This window comes from Osmerus mordax, chromosome 4, assembly GCF_038355195.1.
Source record: "Osmerus mordax isolate fOsmMor3 chromosome 4, fOsmMor3.pri, whole genome shotgun sequence".
Classification (NCBI taxonomy): domain Eukaryota; kingdom Metazoa; phylum Chordata; class Actinopteri; order Osmeriformes; family Osmeridae; genus Osmerus; species Osmerus mordax.
In genome coordinates, this window is record NC_090053.1 from 1,858,684 (window position 1) to 1,877,824 (window position 19,141).

General features: G+C 48.7%; 2 protein-coding genes across 3 annotated transcripts in view; one reads left to right on the forward strand and one right to left on the reverse strand.

Annotated features, from left to right (window-relative positions):
* Window positions 1–1,523, forward strand: part of LOC136942079 (aminopeptidase N-like) — an 8,539-nt gene extending 7,016 nt beyond the window's left edge. The window contains exons 19-20 of the mRNA XM_067234846.1: window positions 326–407; window positions 553–1,523. Coding sequence (XP_067090947.1) covers window positions 326–407; window positions 553–705 — 235 coding nt within the window. The 3' untranslated portion in view covers window positions 706–1,523. The remainder of the gene's footprint in view (window positions 1–325; window positions 408–552) is intronic.
* Window positions 1,524–2,250: 727 nt separating this feature from the next.
* sv2bb (synaptic vesicle glycoprotein 2Bb) lies at window positions 2,251–14,354 on the reverse strand. Of its 2 annotated transcripts, XM_067234847.1 has the most exons (13): window positions 13,631–14,354; window positions 8,938–9,118; window positions 7,694–7,845; window positions 7,221–7,354; window positions 7,020–7,109; window positions 6,595–6,708; window positions 6,341–6,429; window positions 5,337–5,501; window positions 4,768–4,901; window positions 3,730–3,930; window positions 3,056–3,215; window positions 2,710–2,920; window positions 2,251–2,276 (listed from the first exon to the last, which is right to left on the reverse strand). In XM_067234847.1, exons 1-12 carry the CDS (start codon window positions 14,100–14,102, stop codon window positions 2,737–2,739), a joined length of 2,076 nt encoding a protein of 691 aa, XP_067090948.1. In that variant the 5' UTR covers window positions 14,103–14,354; the 3' UTR covers window positions 2,251–2,276; window positions 2,710–2,736. The 2 variants fall into 2 exon arrangements, with proteins under 2 accessions (XP_067090948.1, XP_067090949.1); XM_067234848.1 differs by lacking the exons at window positions 6,341–6,429; window positions 6,595–6,708; window positions 7,020–7,109; ... (2 more) ...; window positions 8,938–9,118; window positions 13,631–14,354 and adding an exon at window positions 5,780–5,785.
* Between the last annotated feature and the right edge of the window lie 4,787 nt (window positions 14,355–19,141).

The window sequence follows — 19,141 nt, forward strand, 5'->3', positions numbered from 1 at the left end:
TTTTGAAAGGTTGAATTTTTTTCCCCATAATGTTATATACATATATTTATGTTATATAACTTATTACTACTAAGCCTATGTTTCGTCCACACAAACCTCGACGATTATCTTCTAGCAATGATGACTTACAAAATGCGCGGGCGCTTTAAATTCGGATGGATTCTGGTTGGTTGTCAGTGTTTTATAGTTCATCAGCTGAAAAAACATTTCGTAATGAAAGTGTCGTTATCGTTGTGGTGTGGGCTATATCTAAAAACTGTATACTTTTAGTTATAGTTATCGTTCTTGGTGTGAACGGGTCTTAAGGGGTTATTTTGTTTGGCAGATATGGCGTGGGGTCCTTCTCCTTTGCCAGCCTCATCACTGGTGTGACCAGGAGGTTCTCAACCACGTCAGAACTGGAGCAGGTGAGTTAAAAAAGGCCACGAAGGTCTCTTGGTTGAAAAGATCCAGGTTTATGCTGGATGCCCTTTAATCTCCAGGCGATTCAGGAAGTTTAAGTCAAGATTAACGTCAGTTATACCGAGCGGTGTTGTTTGCTCTGCATTGTAGCTCCAGAGCTTCCAGCAGGCCCACTCTGCTGTGGGGTTCGGCTCCGCTAGCCAGGCGCTGGAGCAGGCTCTGGAGACCACCCGGGCAAACATTAGATGGGTGGAGGACAACGCTGGAGACGTGCTCGACTGGTTCCTCTCTGAGACCGCCTAGCATGAGGCTAAACCGGCCTAGCAACAGCCCAGTCTAGCAACACATCACGTTAATGAAAGAACAGGCCTTAAACTGATAGATCTATTGATTTTATTTCGATTGTTTACAGTCACAAAACATACCAAATCAAACACATACTCAAAATTAACCCCATCATAACAGACAACATTTTTCAAAATGTAAATACAAAAACAAACAACAAATTATGGCTTTTTTTTTTCTTACAGTTTACAGTGACGCAGACACAAACTAACTGAACATAAGAGTAAACCACTCAGAAAGTCTATACACACAGAAGCAAGGACTTAGTAAGGTGAAGCCTTTTTAACCGACACCAGAGACAGCAAGACACCAGCTCACGCCGCCATGCACAGCTCTGTTCTGACGCACACTACCCCCGCAGTCAGCGGAGGGTGGTTATGTTCTTCAGATTCAGGCGCTCCTTTGAGAGGTTTGTTTGTCTTCTCTAGTGGTATATAAAAAAACTGGATATTGGCAAGAGTGTGTTTTGGCTGCTTCCAGATTCAACACATGAAAGGAAAACTTCATCTAAATAAAAATAATTAAACTTCATAGCTGTATTTATCTTTAGTCAGTGATATTTTATGTTTTTTTGTTGTTGTGAATATTGAGCAGATACTTTAAAAAGAATGAATGCAAAATTATTCTTAATTTGGTTTTTACAGCAAATCCCACTGGGACAGATTTAGTTATTAGTATAACAGAATGATTGGCAAAATCTTGCGTTGTTGGAAATGTTGTTGGAAATGTTGATCGGCTTTTCAGTACTATTAAAGGGAGAGTGGATTAGTGCTCCAACTAGCTAAAGTGATTGTTAATTCAAGCCATTCGTGGCCCCGATCCAGCCAACAACAGTATTTACAGTGACACAAACATTACACATCATTCAGGCTAATGTTGAACAACATTTAAACATAGAGAACACAGACATGCAGCTCCACCAACACCTGCTCACAGTACAGTATGCTTCAGTCTTTAAGCTCCACCCCCAACACACACAGTGCAACCAAAGCATTCTCTCATATCTTCTCTCCAACTGTTTTTAAATATGTTGTTTTATTGTAATACCACCTGGACGAAATCATGGCTTGCTGTGTTGGAGACTGAAACACACAAATCAGAAGACAACCACCATCCAAGACAATAATATACTGAAAAACATAATTTAGTGCACTCTGAAAGTAGAGGAAGGAGTCTGGATGAGCAAGTTAGAGGCTGGTAGTTAACAGATCCAGCGGCAAACTTTGTCTTTAATGCTGACAAAAGTTCAACTGTAACCTAATGTTAGGATTTGGATGAACTGGGTAGAAAATAATAGATATTTGTGGGGTTGGATTCAATTTATTCTGTTGTATTTAAGCTTTGGTTACTTAACTAGATAGTTTTCTACGTGGTAGTTTCAGTTGTTAAATATCCAAGTGCTGAAGTCCATCTCTGCAGCCTCCAGTCTGAATCCTGAACAGCAGGTGAGCGGTGCGGGAGTGTCACCTCCCAGATCCAGAGCCAGAACAGGATTCAGACACTCAGGGTTGTAACAGTCCCCCAGGTGGCTCCAGGTAACAAAACGTGAACATTCAGGGGAAATGGAGAGGACACGTCATCAAAGCAAAACAACACAAAAGTCGACACTGGAGAATAACTTCCACAACTTCAACAGCCAACATGTAAATTTTCGAAGGGGAAAACGAGTCAGCTAGCTAAGCGACTTGACATCATCATAGCGGGACGTCCTGTGGTGCGTTATGTTCCTGTCGTATTAATACCATGTCATTATGATGTCATTTGAATGGGTGTGGTGTACCTTTTTAAGGTTCTCTACATGACCGTGGACCAATGAACATTTGTTAACAAAACACACCTGTTGGTTAAAGCCATCTTTTCATCACTTCCTGTTCCTTGGACAACAAAGCCCCCTAGCTCCGCCCCCACACCCCTACCCTCTTACCCCCTCTGCCCTCCCTTAAGGTTGCTCTTGGCATCAACCTTTAATCTTTGACCTTGGAGCTGTCCTCACTGGAGGATCTTCCCTCGGGTGTCAGGCAGCTTGAGTGCCACCAGCCCTCCGCAGATGAGCGCGGTGAAGGAGAGGAGGATCGGCACGACCTTGGTGATGCCCACAAACGAGGCGAAGATGGAGCTTCCCAAGATGGCTGCCAGCTTACACAGGGCGTTCAGGACGCCGAATGCAGTCGCTCTGAGGAGAAAGAGGAGGAGGGGGGAGTTGAAAGTTGAAAAAAAAACATTCCAAGCATTTCAGTCTCCTATCCAGCTCCTGTCTGAGAGAACGAGTCTGCAGAGGGGTGTGTCCCTTTAAGAAACGCTAGCGCACCTTTTGGAGGTGGGGTAGAGCTCCACGGTGACCACCTCGATGCCATTCCAGGCCGCCACACTGACGCCGCAGAACAGGCACTGCCAGGCGATGATGGCTGCCTGGCTGAAGCTCAGGAACAGGAAGAAGGTGCAGCCGGCCGAAGCCAACATGGAGAACCCTGAACACACACAAACACACACCTGAGGACTGAGTGTAACTGGGCTACACAGGCACAAAAGGCAAAACGGAGGCTAAGGTGGCACTGTGTGTGTGTCTGACGTAGTCTTGCTAAAAGTTTTAAAAACTGTTTTCATGCTGCCCTCTGCGACTTCCCTGATCACCTCCTCAGATCTGAACCCTGCGGTGACAGTAGTGCACACTGGGATCTGAACCCTGCGGTGACACTAGTGCACACTGGGCTCTGAACCCTGCGGTGACAGTAGTGCACACTGGGATCTGAACCCTGCGGTGACAGTAGTGCACACTGGGCTCTGAACCCTGCGGTGACAGTAGTGCACACTGGGATCTGAACCCTGCGGTGACAGTAGTGCACACTGGGATCTGAACCCTGCGGTGACAGTAGTGCACACTGGGATCTGAACCCTGCGGTGACAGTAGTGCACACTGGGCTCTGTCTGAAAGAGGCCTTTAAGGTTCACTTGATTTGACCTCCGTCCCGGGCCAGTGCTCACCTATGATCTTGACCCGGCCTATCTTCTCCATGAACAGGGCGGATATGATGTTGCCGGGCAGAACAGCCAGGCTGCCCAGGAAGCTGACCAGGTATATGAGCACGTCATTGTCCTCGTCCATGTCCAGGTGACAGCCCTTCTTGTTCTGCTCGAACGTTGTGTTCTCCAGCTTACAGTCGATGAACTTCTCCTCCCACAAGTCTGGGGGTGGAGCGGGGAGGGGAGGGGGGTGCGCACGATCAATACCCTGGTGTCAGACACTGTGTGTGTGTGTGTGTGTTAGAGTAGCCTGTCCTAGCTACCGCTAGAAAGGTTTTGGAGGAGTGAGGGAGTCCTTCCACAACAAAAGTTGCTTCTATTTTACAGATACTTCTGTAAGAGTCTTGTGAGTAATTACAAGAATACCATTTTCAACAATAATACTGCTTCAGTACACTGGTACACCGGAATATAGATTTGAAGTACTGCTTCTACATGGTGTTGAAGCTGTACTGTACAGACAGTTATGATTTTGCAATGAGGTCTCTGATCAATATGCTCTGTTCTCCAGTGAAACATAGCCATCACTAATGAGGTATGAGCTTCAGGACTTCAGTATGTTTCCTCCATATTGAACAGGACTTGGGGTATTGCAAGCGTCCCAGTTTAACCTTCACTTTTGGAAGCAATGTTCCAAACCGTTAAACATGATTTACAATGTTAATGCATCGATCGATCCATTTACAAACTAACCCTACCTCCACCCCCATCCCTACCCTACCTCCACCCCCATCCCTACCCTACCTCCACGTTCTTCCACACCTCCAACCCCACCCTATCTTCCACTCCCACCCCATCCACCACCCCCAGCTCCACTCCCTCCTCCACCCTCACCACCTCCACCCAGTCCCTCACCCTTACACCCAGCCCCACACCAAGTCATTCAACAGCAAACAGGCATTATCTCCTTACCCCTCACAGAGGTTAACACTATCGACCCCACCCTGCATTTAGGGTCAGCTTGACCTTTGACCCCTGACCCTGGGGTCAGACTCCCACCTGTGTTGTAGAAGATGGTAGAGCGGATGGTGCAGTTCTCAAAGATTGTATCTGTGGACCTGATGTCCTCAAAGTAACAATCTTCGAATAGTGAATCCTCAAACTTTACAGACTTCATCTCTATCTTGATGAACCTGGAGGGTGAGACACAGGAGAGGGATGAACCAGATGGCCTGAGACAGTAGACAGGGATGAACATGGAGGAGGAGGGGGGGGGACAGAAGAGAAGAGTCCCAGGCTTCTCAAGGCTTCACCAGTAGCTCTGCTACTGGAACTGTAAACAGACAGAAAACGTTTCACACCGCTGGTTCATGAGCAGCATGCTGAAACACCTGCAACTGAAGGACTGAGACAGAAAGGTCCTGCAAGCACATGCGCGCACACACACACACACTCACACACACACGCTCACACACGCACTCACACACACACGCACACACTCACACACTCACAGAATGACAAACTACAACGTCTGAGAACACCAATGGGATCTGCAGAAAACCATCTGCAGAAAACCATCTGCTTCTAACTGATGAAGATGAGGATGATGATGAAGATGCTTGTCGTACTTGTCGTTGATGTACTCTCCCTCCCTGTGGATCTGGTTTTCCAGGGAGAAGTTGAAGTGGAACTTCTCCACCTTCTCTCGGTGGAACACCTTGACCTTTGACTCGTACTCCTCACGTTGCAGGTGCTTGATCATGTCAGGGAACCACACGGACAGCCCGTAGTAGCTGCAACACAACAACCACAGCAGCACTGCAGGAGGGTGGGAGGCAGTGTCGTGATGGGGAACACCAATTGCATGGGGATGCCTGACGTAAGAATTTTCCACCTGAAGGCCAAGCTCACCTGAGAGCAAGCTCATATGAGAACAAGCTCACCTGAGAACAAGCTCACCTGAGAATATGCTCACCTGAGAACAAGCTCACCTGAGAATATGCTCACCTGAGAGCAAGCTCACCTGAGAACAAGCTCACCTGAGAACAAGCTCACCTGAGAACAAGCTGACCTGAAGGCCATGCTCACCTGAAGGCCATGCTCACCTGAAGGCCATGCTCACCTGAAGGCCATGCTCACTTGAAGGCCATGCTCACCTGAAGGCCATGCTCACCTGAAGGCCATGCTCACCTGAAGGCCATGCTCACCTGAAGGCCATGCTCACCTGAAGGCCATGCTCACCTGAAGGCCATGCTCACCTGAAGGCCATGCTCACCTGAAGGCCATGCTCACTTGAAGGCCATGCTCACCTGAAGGCCATGCTCACCTGAAGGCCATGCTCACTTGAAGGCCATGCTCACCTGAAGGCCATGCTCACTTGAAGGCCATGCTCACCTGAAGGCCATGCTCACCTGAAGGCCATGCTCACCTGAAGGCCATGCTCACCTGAAGGCCATGCTCACCTGAAGGCCATGCTCACCTGAAGGCCATGCTCACCTGAAGGCCATGCTCACCTGAAGGCCATGCTCACCTGAAGGCCATGCTCACCTGAAGGCCATGCTCACCTGAAGGCCATGCTCACCTGAAGGCCATGCTCACCTGAAGGCCATGCTCACCTGAAGGCCATGCTCACCTGAAGGCCATGGTGAACCAGATGATGGCCATGAACAGTGTGCTGAGTCTCAGGCTGGGGCTAAACAGGGATGCCACGTTCTTCAGCACCTGCAGAGAGACGGAGAACAGCAGGTGTTCCACCTTCTGAAACCTTCGGAGCTTTTACACTGCTGAGAACTGGCTCAGAACAATCACGCAATAGCTTTACTGCCTGAACTTTCTGAACTGGGTCAATGTTTTCATAGAGAGGGGTTCTAGAGGGGGTTCTAGTACCAGTTTGCAAAGCGTTCCGGTGCGGAGAGCCCATCTCTGAACCGCCGTTCCTGTGGCACTCTGGATCTCTATGAACTCATCCTCCTGAGTCTTAGGTGCTTTGATGTGGGTCACCTGATGGGGGAGGGGGGGGAGAGGTGGAGAGGGAGAGAGGGGTGGGGGTTGGGGGGAGAGAGGGGTGGGGGTGGGAGGGAGAGAGGGGTGGGGGGGGGGAGAGAGGGGGGAGATAAGGAGAGGGTCACATTTCAGTTTTTTGCCACAAACGTCTGCTGAAAACAGCACGGTAACCTGAGGCCATGAGAGGGCATCAGACCTGCACTGTCCTTGGTGAACTAGTCCCAGAGCAACAGTCAGTTTGAGGGAGGATGTGGGTTCAATTCCCGTTGGTCATGCCTGTGCTCACCTGGAATCATGCTTGTGCTCACCTGGAAAACCTTCTCAGGTTGGCCCTTGGCCCTCCAGTTGGTGTCGTGCACCTGCTTCAGGATCATCCAGGCCTCATCGTGCTTGGCATTCTGACACACACACACACACAAATTCATGTCATTCTTGACAGATAATTATTTTGTAATGAAGATAATGAGTGAAGGCTCATCTCAGAATGTGTCTCTGCCCTTAGCACTCACCTCCAGCAGGAAGCGAGGGCTCTCGGGCATGAACATGAGTCCCACCAAGGCTGCGATAGCAGGGAGGGCACACACCAACACAAACACCCTCCAGCTGTGGAACTGGAACTCTGTGCCCATGCTGAATCCCCAGCCTGCAGCCACACACAAACACCACCAGGGGGCGCCCATGGGAGAACAGATGTTATAGGTAGTCTGAAACACTAAACCCCATCCTCTGAACCAAATGCTCAGTGGCCAGAACCCATTTGTTGAATCAGTCACTTTTTAGTCAAAAACGCAAACAACTTATACACCATTTATCAATCTCATCCACTCTCTGTGATATCGTAGTGTAGATGTTACGTTTTAAATGTGTAAATTAATTTGTCAGTTTAGGTGCACCGATGTGCGTTGTAATTTTTTTGGTTTAATGGATTAATCAGTTGTACAGGTGTGTGTTTGAGAGAGTGTGTGAGTGTGTGTGTGTGTACCGTAGCGGGGGATGATTCCCCAGGCAGTGAAGGAGGCGTAGATTCCTCCCACCATCCAGAACATGCAGAGCCAGCTGAGGTGCTCGCCTCGCTTGTCCATCTGCAGAAACTCTGAGAAGTAGGAGTAGACTATGGGCACGGTGCCACCGATCCTGCAACACACACCATTAGAACACTCGGTTAGAACAAGTCGTTAGAACACACGGTTAGAACACGCCGTTAGAACACGCCGTTAGAACACGCCGTTAGAACACGCGGTTAGAACACGCCGTTAGAACACGCCGTTAGAATACTCAGTTAGAACACGCCGTTAGAACACGCGGTTAGAACACGCCGTTAGAACACGCCGTTAGAATACTCAGTTAGAACACACACCGCCACTCTACAACACAGGGCTATAACAAACACTCTAGAACAGAGTAACACACAGTTACTCTAGAACACTGGGTAGAACACAGTTACTCGAGGCCAGGGCAGACACCGGTGGTTCTGGTCTGAATGGGATTTTTGGAATCAAACCCATGATCATCTTGCTGGCTGTGAGACTGTGCATGGAACTATACAACCCTGCTAGAACCCAGGGTTACAACGAGAGTCAGTCATCATTAGATTAGATGATGTGGGACTTCTTCTTTGGTCCAGAGGTAGACATCTAGACCTCCGTGACCTCAGTTGGAGAGTGTCTGACTTCCGACCCTAATTCATATCCACCCTACCCCCCTCCCCCTTTTGGATGAAATAATCCGCTTTATTAATACCTTATATTTCTTGCCATAGTCTTGAGATAAAGCTGTCACAAATACAGTCTCAGAGCTGTTCCTAGAGACGCCACAACTCTCTGCAGGAGATGTTGTTCTTAGCAGCATGCAGCCCACGTAGAAGCACCTGCTGCTAACTTTCTGCATTGTGTTGCTTTGACCTCGTTCCTGAGACTGAAGGAATACTCTCTCCCTCAGGACCCTGGCTGCTCTCAGAAGGCAGGAACAACACACTGAAGGTTCTGACCGCAGAGGAAAAGAGAGCTTAAAGAACTTCTGCAGCACACAGGCTGCCGTGGTTATGAAAGCCTCACCTTGAGCGGAATACATTATTTATCTGGAGTTCAGAATCTCATTAGTGTCCTGAGAACATTTCTCTCTAAGTATTGAAGTGTTGGAATCAGCTTGCTAAGTGGTGTGCGATCATGGTTTGTGTGAGTATGATTGTGTGTGAGTCTATGCATATGTGTTTACACTCTGTCTTACCCGATCCCAGAGAAGAGCCTGAAGAAGAGGAAGAAGCCGTAGCTCTGGGAGAAGGAGGAGAGGAAGGCGAACACACAGTTGATGGTCAGGGCGATGATGAGGCAGTGTCTGCGGCCCACCTTGTCGGCCATGCCCCCCCAGAGGAACGCCCCCACCATCATGCCCAGGAACACGATCAGACCTGCACCAGGGAGGGACAGGCAGTCAAAACAATCCATGGATCAATCAGTTTCAGGCAGTCAAATGGGGAGTCAGGTGGCTGAGCGGTGAGGGAATCGGGATAGTAATCCGAAGGTTGCCAGTTCGATTCCCGGTCATTCCAACTGACGTTGTGTCCTTGGGCAAGGCACTTCACCCTACTTGCCTCGGGGGAATGTCCCTGTACTTACTGTAAGTCGCTCTGGATAAGAGCGTCTGCTAAATGACTAAATGTAAATGTAAATGTAAAACAATCCATGGATCAATCAGTTTCAAACCAAAAATAGAGAGCGTATAGCACATCAAACAATCAAACAATCAACCAATCAATCAATGAATAAAATATCCCTGAGGGTTAAGGTTGGTTATCAGTGCTGATCTGTGGAGCCCTGATTTGATTGGATGATGATATGAACAGTGCTGGAATGTGTCGTGTTGTCCAGTAGAGGGCAGGCCAGCACCCCTCTACAGAGACACAGGATTTGTTAATGAACTAATTCCTTCCTAATCAGCACCCCTGTTTCTTGAGAATGAGAACGGGGCAGAACAAGGGGAGAGCAGAATAGACGTGCTGCTGTTGGGAACAGGTGGGTGTGTGTCGTTGGTTGAGCCTCTGCAAAAAGCTGCTATTACAGTTTTTCTCAATTGCTAAGACACATTTCTTGAATGTGTACTGTGTTTTCTCCAAACTCTAAACACACATCTTCATACTTACACTGTTTTGGCCAAACCCTTGACTTTTGACCCAAAATCAAACACTGTAGTCAAAACCATATTATCTGTCGTATAAACCTAACTTTGCATTCGAAATACACACAAAGCCCTCAAATAAATTCAACCTTCTGAATACCCTTTAGACACTGATGGGCGCATTTGAAAACACTATTATAAAAAGGTTTTCAAGAACCATTGACTATAACATGTCCCTGAATTTTAGATATGTTCCACCTCATGAGTTTGACATGTCATACAACTCACAATTACTGCAATTGTCCTTCTTACAGGCTGTTTATTTTCTATTTACATTATACAGCAATTGCATTTTGAGCTCTTGTGTAATGTAGTGGTCACAGTATACAAATAGTAGTACTTTTAGTCAACAACACAAATATATTGCTCTAAATTGTAATTTGGGGAACAAAGGCTAAGAAAACAAGGAAATAAACAAATAATTGTTACCTGGGTAACAGAGCTTGAGTACAGTACTGTTCATTGTGGGTCAGCATCCTATCTCTGACCAGGGTCAAGCCAGAGATTTTCCTCAACTTCACAGGCAATGTTTTCTCTAGCCAAACAACAGGGAAAATGCCCCTGAATGCCTGAGCCATCCCTGACAAGACTCAAGAGCAATGTCCCCACAAGCTTCTTCCATGGCTTGGAGAAGGTTGTTCTGTCATAGGGATTTCTGTCATAGTGTGGCATGGATCTCATTTGAGATTGTTGTTCTTCTTCCTCTTCCTCTGCCTCTTCCTCTCCCTTGTCCACCTCCTCTCATTTGGACAATTCTTCATTTTCTTCTGATATTAGCATCCATGATTTCAAAGTGCAGATGAGCTTACCTTTGTATTCATTCCAAACCCCTGATTGCTTGTTGAGTATATTTGCTTGTTAGTGCTTACACATTGATTATTGGTTGTTAAGGTTGTTTGAATTGCGCTGTTTTGGGTTTACTTATCAAATGGCAGTGTTTTCTGAATGACATAATGGTGATAATTGTGTCTTAAAGTAAGAGGTGTGTTTAGACTTTTGCAAAGAAGTGTGAATGAACCTGAGAAATGTGTCAAAAAGGGTCAATTGTGTGTAAAGATTGGGGTACATGGTCTTTCTGCTGGGATTTGGCAAAATGGTTTTGTGGGGATGAATTACACATACCATTTTTGTGTGTTAGCAATCGAGAAAAACTGTAACACAACTTCAGTAGCATTGCAGCGTCTGTTCTCTGAGGTGTGTTATTTAGATGTCATAAGGCGTTCAGAAGCCCTGTCAGTGACCGCCTAGCATGGTAGCACTAAACTGATGACTAGTCCGTCCCCTCTAAAAGCTCATGGACAACAGGTGTATTTTTACCCGGTCATAAAAGCATGTGTCAGATGTAATTGGGCCTACTTGGGCAGGAGAGTGCAGAGAGCCGAGAGAGAACTAGAGAGAGCTGAGTCACTCTCCGTGATAATGGACTTCTCATCTGGTCGGTTTCTCCTCTGGTGTTTTGTCTCTTCATAGCAGCACACTAGGGACCTTTTATTGTGAAATATTCCGAAACTGTACAGCATGGACCTTTATTCTGAAATATCATGGACTGGTTTGGTACTGGGACTAGAGGGACCTAATATCATAGGGTAGAACTTGGCAACACATTACATTATGGTTTAATAACTACCAACTATGTAGAAATACCTGTAGTAGCCTAACATCATTGTAGGTGTTGTTGTGGAGTTTTGTCTTGCTTCCTGTGTGTGGGGTACGGAGAGCTTCCTACTTCCTGCTTCCTGTGATTGGGGTACGGAGAGCTTCCTGCTTCCTGTGTGTGGGGTAAGGAGAGCTTCCTGCTTCCTGTATATAGGGTCCGGAGAGCTTCCTGCTTCCTGTGTGTAGGGTACGGAGCGCCCTGTACTTCCTGTGTGTAGGGTACAGAGAGCTTACTGCTTCCTGTGTGTAGGGTACGGAGCGCCCTCTACCTCCTGTGTGTGGGGTACGGAGAGCTTCCTGCTTCCTGTGTATAGGGTCCGGAGAGCTTCCTGCTTCCTGTGTATAGGGTACAGAGAGCTTCCTGCTTCCTGTGTGTAGGGTACGGAGCGCCCTCTACTTCCTGTGTGTGGGGTACAGGCCCAGAGAGCTTCCTGTGATGCAGATGGCTGGACTGCAGGGGGCTCGGCTTAGTGTGACTGAGCCCGGGAGACACTGTGACTCACACCACATTAGCATATGGAGCTGAGCGGAGAAGCCCCTCCCCCCTTTCACCCAGCATTTCCTGTCCTCTGAATGGGTATAGTGAGTCAGGTGGCTGAGCGGTTAGAGAATCGGGCTAGGAATCAGAAGGTCGCTGGTTCGATTCCCGGCCATGTAAAATGACGTTGTGTCCTTGGGCAAGGCACTTCACCCTACTTGCCTCGGGGGAATGTCCCTGTACTTACTGTAAGTTGCTCTGGATAAGAGCGTCTGCTAAATGACTAAATGTATAAACATCCTACTGTAAGGAAGATGAAGGTTAAGCTTCATCTATGTAGGTACTAATTGGCCGGGGGTTGGGATTAGGCTGGGGTGGGTTATAATAGCTGGTCTGGTCTGGGCTAGACTGTGTATCATAGCTGGACTGAGCTGGGTTGTGCTGTGTACAAGGTCAGCAGAGAGATTATTGATCCAGTCAGATCTGCTGACTCAGAGCAAACAGTACAGTCTGGAGGGAGGGAGGGAGGGAGGGAGGGAGGGAGGGAGGGAGAGGCTGTGCTGTCTGGCACTGAACTGTTCCTGCAGGGTTCCTCTCTCCAGAAACACCCTGTTTAAAACCTCCTCTCTCCAGAAACACCCTGTTTAACCCTCCTCTCTCCAGAAACACCCTGTTTAAACCCTCCTCTCTCCAGAAACACCCTGTTTAAACCCTCCTCTCTCCAGAAACACTCTGTTTATACCCTCCTCTCTCCAGAAACACTCTGTTTAAACCCTCCTCTCTCCAGAAACACCCTGTTTAAACCCTCCTCTCTCCAGAAACACCCTGTTTAAAACCTCCTCTCTCCAGAAACACCCCTCTCTCAGATCTCTGGGGTGCACACAGGTAGAGATACAGCATGCTCCATGCGTCTCTGCTCCTCAAATGACTGAGTGTTCAAGTGTCCCCTTGCCAAACACGTCTCAAAAGGAATAACCTGATTAATTAAAACCAAAGAATGAAACAGGAAAAAAAGGACCTTCCTCACGCACACACCCACACACACACAACGTGCAAGGTGTTTTCAGTCAGAGTGATTGGTGGCATGCCATGTCCGCTGCAGACTACATCGCCGTGCCAACCTTCAGCCCTGCCCAGTCCGGCTCTCTGGTCATCACTTCCCCTCCTGCTTAGAGAAGCAGGAAGCCACGGCCACAACGCGCTGCCCAGCAGGGGGCCAGTGGCATCAGGTAATTGACTCCGCCATTAGCTAATTTGAGAACATTTCTAGTTTACTGCGCACTTAAGAGCCCTCTGGTTGGTATTGATTGGCTGGCAAGGTCTGAGCCAACCAGACTGGTCCAGGATGTCTGGGACAGAGCAGCATTATTCACTGCTTTCTGTTACTCTTTTACTTAATGTTTAAGTTATTCAACTTGTGAAACATCGGCCCCTTTAACGCTGTGTCACGGCTCGCTTGGAGACTGCAGGTCTGAGATGACGGATGATGTTCCTGCAGTGATACATGCAGTGTTTTGAATGAACCTAAACAAACAACGAAAATAAGTGGATGAAACAAATGTGGGAAGGAAGGAAATGTCACCAGGACGGGATGAACAAACCATAACTTACCCAGCATGCCTTTCTCTGAGTTAGAGAGGCACATGTCCTTCTCGGCGCTGGGCAGGACGAATCCGACCACGAAGCACTCCACGCCGTCGCCCATGAGCGCCAGCCCCAGCACGATGAAGAGCGTCCACTGGAAGCGTCCGTGCCCGCAGTCCTCCATGATGTCCTCGTACTGCTCTGCCAGCTCCTCCAGCTCCGTGGGCTCCCCCCCGGACCCGGCCGCCGCGCGGGCCTTGGCCCTGGCTGCACGCTGGGCCGCCTTCACCTCGTCAGGGTGGGGGATCCCCTGGTACTCCCCTTCGTACATCTGGTCCTCATCGTCGTGGCCTTCTGTGGCGTCGCTCGCCGCGTCCTCCTCTTGGGGAGGGTAGTCTCCCTGGTAACCGTAGCCGTCTTGGCCCCCCCCTTCGCCGTAGGTGCCGTAGCTGTCTCCGCCCCCTTGGTGGTACGCGTTGTTCTGGTATGGGTCGGCCATGTTTGTATTTCTTTAAAGGCTAAACGTCTCAGCGAGTCCTGGTTTCGGTTGTGGTTATTTATCCTGTTGCTGAGCACTACACCTGGGTCTGGACGATGCAACGATGAGGTTCTAAAACAGGAAAACAGCTGGTGCTCTGGTGAGGGTCTAGAAGGGCTCGTGGTCTGGTGAGGTTTTCCACAGTGCCTGTGTCGGGGGAAAGCAGGCTGGAGGTGATGGATTCTCTCTGGTCAGCTATGCCTCGTAGTGAGCCTGGAGGAGAGAGAGAGGTCAGCGACACCAGATCTTCCCAGGTCAACACAATGATGCCACAGTATCTGTTACAGTATCTGTCAGTGGATCAGGAATGGCCTTAGAGCCAATTCCAGACTGGATACCATAACATTATAACCATTATATTGATACACAGACAGCTCAGAGAGAAGCAATCACAAAATGAACCTATAAACCAAGTCTCAAGGCCCTTATAGATATTATTCAAAAAGGGCTTGAAACAGAACTGGTTCTTTAAGCATATCTAGTGTTAATAGTGTTTGTCAAAGTTTAAGTCTTCTAACAGATAATATTCCTACACAGGGACAGATCATCTCGGTGTCTCTGCAGATTGAGGGCTCACGCACATTTTCCCTTTGTTCTATCCTCCTGCTTCAGATGAAGGCGTTATATGTCTTTGACAACTGCTGTAATGAGATTGCAGTGAGAGGTCAACAAACTTCCCCTCTAATCCAGACAATAATACTGGTCTTTTCCTCGCCATGGTCACTGGGCAGAGAAGGGATCCACGCTGTCACAGTGAGTACAGACCCTTTCTATCACACACACACACACGCACACACACACACACAGTAATACTGCAAATGAGATTTGTCTCGCTTTGAGGTGAAGCTGTCTGTCACTCAACCTGCCTCCCCTCCCCTCCACTCCACTCCCCTCCCCTCCTCTCCTCTCCTCTCCTCTCCTCTCCTCTCCTCTCCTCTCCTCTCCTCTCCTCTCCTCTCCTCTCCTCTCCTCTCCTCTCCTCTCCCCTCCTCTCCTCTCCTCTCCTCTCCTCTCCTCTCCTCTCCTCTCCTCTCCTCTCCTCTCCTCTCCTCTCCTCTCCTCTCCCCTCCCCTCCCCTCCCCTCCCCTCCCCTCCCCTCCCCTCCCCTCCCCTCCCCTCCCCTCCCCTCCCCATTTTAAGGACTTTCCTGATAACAATAAGCTCCATAAAAAAAAAATTCTAAAACACCGACGTGAGAACAATATCCATATAAAGTATGCAAAGGATTTAAACAAAGGACTCTTTAACAGCTGCTGAGTTAATTGATTACAAATTGATTTACTTCAGCGGCCATCTTGCGCAGGATAGCCCAGGGGGAGACTGCTGTGACTCAGTAATGAGATGCCCTCAATATGTACTCAGGCTGCACTCGGAGCCCCTGCTCTGACTGAGTGAACGTGTGGACCCCACTGTGTGTGTTTGTGATCCGGCGTGTGAGTGTGCGGGCATGTACCTGTGTGTGTGTGTGTGTGTGTGTGTGTGTGTATCAGAGCAAACCCTGTAATCTATCTAGATGTTGGGTTTCTCCATCTGGAATGGGGTCGGTTCTCCTCCCTGCTTCTTCTTGGTTTCTGTTTGAGGAGGGGAGGGGAGGGAGGGAGGGAGGGAGGGAGGGAGGGGGGGGAGGGCAGGGGAGGGGAGGGGACGATTCTGCTGCTCTGGAAGACTGAAGGTCACGTCTCCTCCATGAGGTCTCATCAGAATCCCTTCCTGCTCCGCTGCTGAACACCTGATACTCTCCACCCCTCACACACACACACCACCAATCAGGTCACCAGAGGAGGAGAGGGGGAAAAGGGAAGGAGAGAGCAAGAGAAATAGACAGGACAGAAACATGGAAGAGAAGAAGAGAGAAAGAGAGGGAAGAAAATAGGAAAGAGAGAGAGAGAGAAAGAGAGTAATTCCAGAACAGAAGCCAGGCTGGGTATTGAACAGTTAAGGTCAAAAACCACTTTGCAGATCATGTAGTGTGGACATGATGTCTGGATCTTCCTCACAAGCTCCTGAAGTGACTCAGTGAAGGAGGAGAGGAGAGAGGAGAGAGGTGAAGATAGGAGAAGGGGAGAGGAGAGAGGAGGAGAGGAGAGAGGGAGAGAGAAGGAGAGGAGAGAGGGAGAGAGAAGGAGAGGAGATAGGGAGAGAGAGCAGAGAGCAGAGAGGGGGAGAGGAGAGAGGAGAAGAGGAGAGAGGGAGAGAGAAGGAGAGGAGAGAGGGAGGGAGAGAGAAGGAGAGGAGAGAGGGGGAGAGGAGAGAAGTGAAGACAGGAGAAGGGGAGAGGAGACAGGAGAAAGCTTGCAGCGACTGCTGGCTGCTCACCACCTGCCTCGTCCCTCCATTAAAGCTTAATGAGACTAGTCTAATATTAGATGGAGACGAAAAAACTCCAGAAGAGAGTATATTGCAGCGATGCTAACCATATGTAGATGCCATCCATCAGTCAGTACACATCAATAGAATACCCCAGCGTCTCTCCCCCCTCTCTCCTTCCTACTGGCCCTCATCTGAACTCCTTCGAGGGCGCTGCAGCTTTGAGGCATTAAGACTTTATTATAAAATCTATACTGTATTCAACACCAAGACAGCATGGGGATGCATGTGAGAGGATGTCTCTCTGCGGTACCATACAGTTAGCTGAAGCATCCTGACTCTGTATTCCCTACGTCAGTAGCTCCACTACACTGCAACAGGTTCACACAAGAAGGGTGGAATGGAACAGAATAGAATGAAGCAGAAAAGAACAGTGCTTGTATGTCCATCCAGGGAAGGACTGTCTGTTGTTATCTAACACAGATCTGCTTCCTCCTCAAGCTCTCTCTCTCTCTCCATTCTTCCTCTCTCTTCTGTACACACACCCCCTCTCTTCTGTACACACACACCCTCTCTTCTGCACACACACTCTCTCTCTTCTGTACACACACTCTCTCTCTACCTTATACACCTCACACCTGCCACACGTCACTATGGTACTAACTCATTAAAAGGCATTCACCAAGACGGAAAATTGTAAAACGTCAACATGAGAGGCATTTCCATATGACATGGATGTGGATGATCAGTTTCTGTCTGTGAAGTGGGGGGGGGGGGGGGGGGGGGGGGGGGTGATAGAGAGCCGGCGTGCGAACTGAGGATAGTTTAGTTTCGTGTGTGAACAGCGCTCTCTGCATCTGACAGCAGAGGAGACGCTCCTCAGTAAAGGTTAACAAACGATGGGCTGGGGGACGTGGTATTTAGTTGAAAGGCTTGTAGCACACACACACACACACACACACACAGACACACACACACACACACACACACAGACACACACACACACACAGACAGACAAACAGACCTGCACTAACACTTCTGGAGACTCATTCTTCTGACTGACACTCACACACTGTAAACACACACACACACCCGCACACACACACCTGCATCCATGCCCACACGCATACACACACACACACACACACACACACACACACACACACACACACACACACACACACACACACAGACAGACTGATACAAAGGATAGGCAGACAGGCAGGAGGAAGGGTCTGTTTCGCTTCACACATCTAAGGAGGTTTCTGTCCGGAGAGAGGTTGTGGAACTTGCCCTTTAGCTGAAGGAAGACAGCTCATCTAAAGTTTGTCTGCAACCAACATCCGCCAGCACTGATGACCTAGTCATGCTTAATACTGTTGGTTCTGGCTGACTTGTTCATTAAAGAGCTCAAAAAGGTGTGTGTGTGTGAGATTGTGAGTGTGAGATTGTGAGTGTGTGTGTGTGTAAGGGCGCTTAATTACACATTGCCCTTAAAAATAGTAAAAAGTGTAAAAACAGTGTGGAGCCCAAAGCAACAACTAAATACATCATCCAGTTGTGATTGGCAGATTAGAGGAGGACTACTTCCGATAGCCACTCCCTCACTGCACACCTAACCAATCACTGCACACCTACAGTAGAGGACCCCTCCCTCACTGCACACCTAACCAATCACTGCACACCTACAGTACATTTAGTCATTTAGCAGACGCTCTTATCCAGAGCGAGTAGAGGATACAGTAGAGGATCCCTCCCTCACTGCACACCAAACCACCCACATGACACACCCACGCTGGGTACCCCGTGAAGCAGCTTCCTGCCTGGCAGGAAACTGGGTCATCTGAACCTGCGCTGGTGCACATGGAGTCTGCTTCATTCCTCTGGGACCGTGAGCACTGCAGCACTCCACTTGGTGTGGACAAAAATAACAACCAACTGTATTTTATTATTTAAATCCTCATGTTCAACAGTGTACTGTATGTTGCCGGTGTGCTCTCTGATATGATCTTCTTAGTCTTCCTCCCTGTCGGGGTGTTGAGGTTTGGGATCAGGATCCTCTCCTGGGCTGGGCAGCCATGCAGGATGTGAACACATCACCGGATGCTTAGCTTTGCGTGTCAGAACAGACATTTGAAGAGATGAAGGAGCAGGCTGTGGTAAAGGTCACACAGCGTAGTGTTGACGTATGGCCAGACACAGACCTGGTGTCTGTGTTTGCTTGTTAACTGGCAGGTCCAAAGAGCACGCTAACACAACCTAAAGGGAGTCAGATGGCTGAGTGGTGAGGGAGTCAGGCTAGTAATCAGAACGTCGCTGGTTCGATACCCAGCCGTGCCAAAATGACGTTGTGTCCTTGGGCAAGGCACTTCACCCTACTTGCCTCGGGGGGAATGACCTGTACTTACTGTAAGTCGCTCTGGATAAGAGCGTCTGCTAAATGACAAAATGTAAATGTAACCCTGTATGCTTGGCTTATCATCACTTCCTGTATCCAGGGCGACTGAACAAGCTCTTCTGATGCCCGTGTCGACCAATGGGATTGCAGGTCCAGGTCGAGCCCCTTTGTGTTCCCTGCGACATGACTGCCGTGCAGTGTGTGTGCGTGTGCGCCTGTGTGTGTGTGTGACATGGATTCTGAGTCCTGTGCTGTGTTGAGACAAGCTGCCATCCTGTAATCCCTCAGCGCTGGG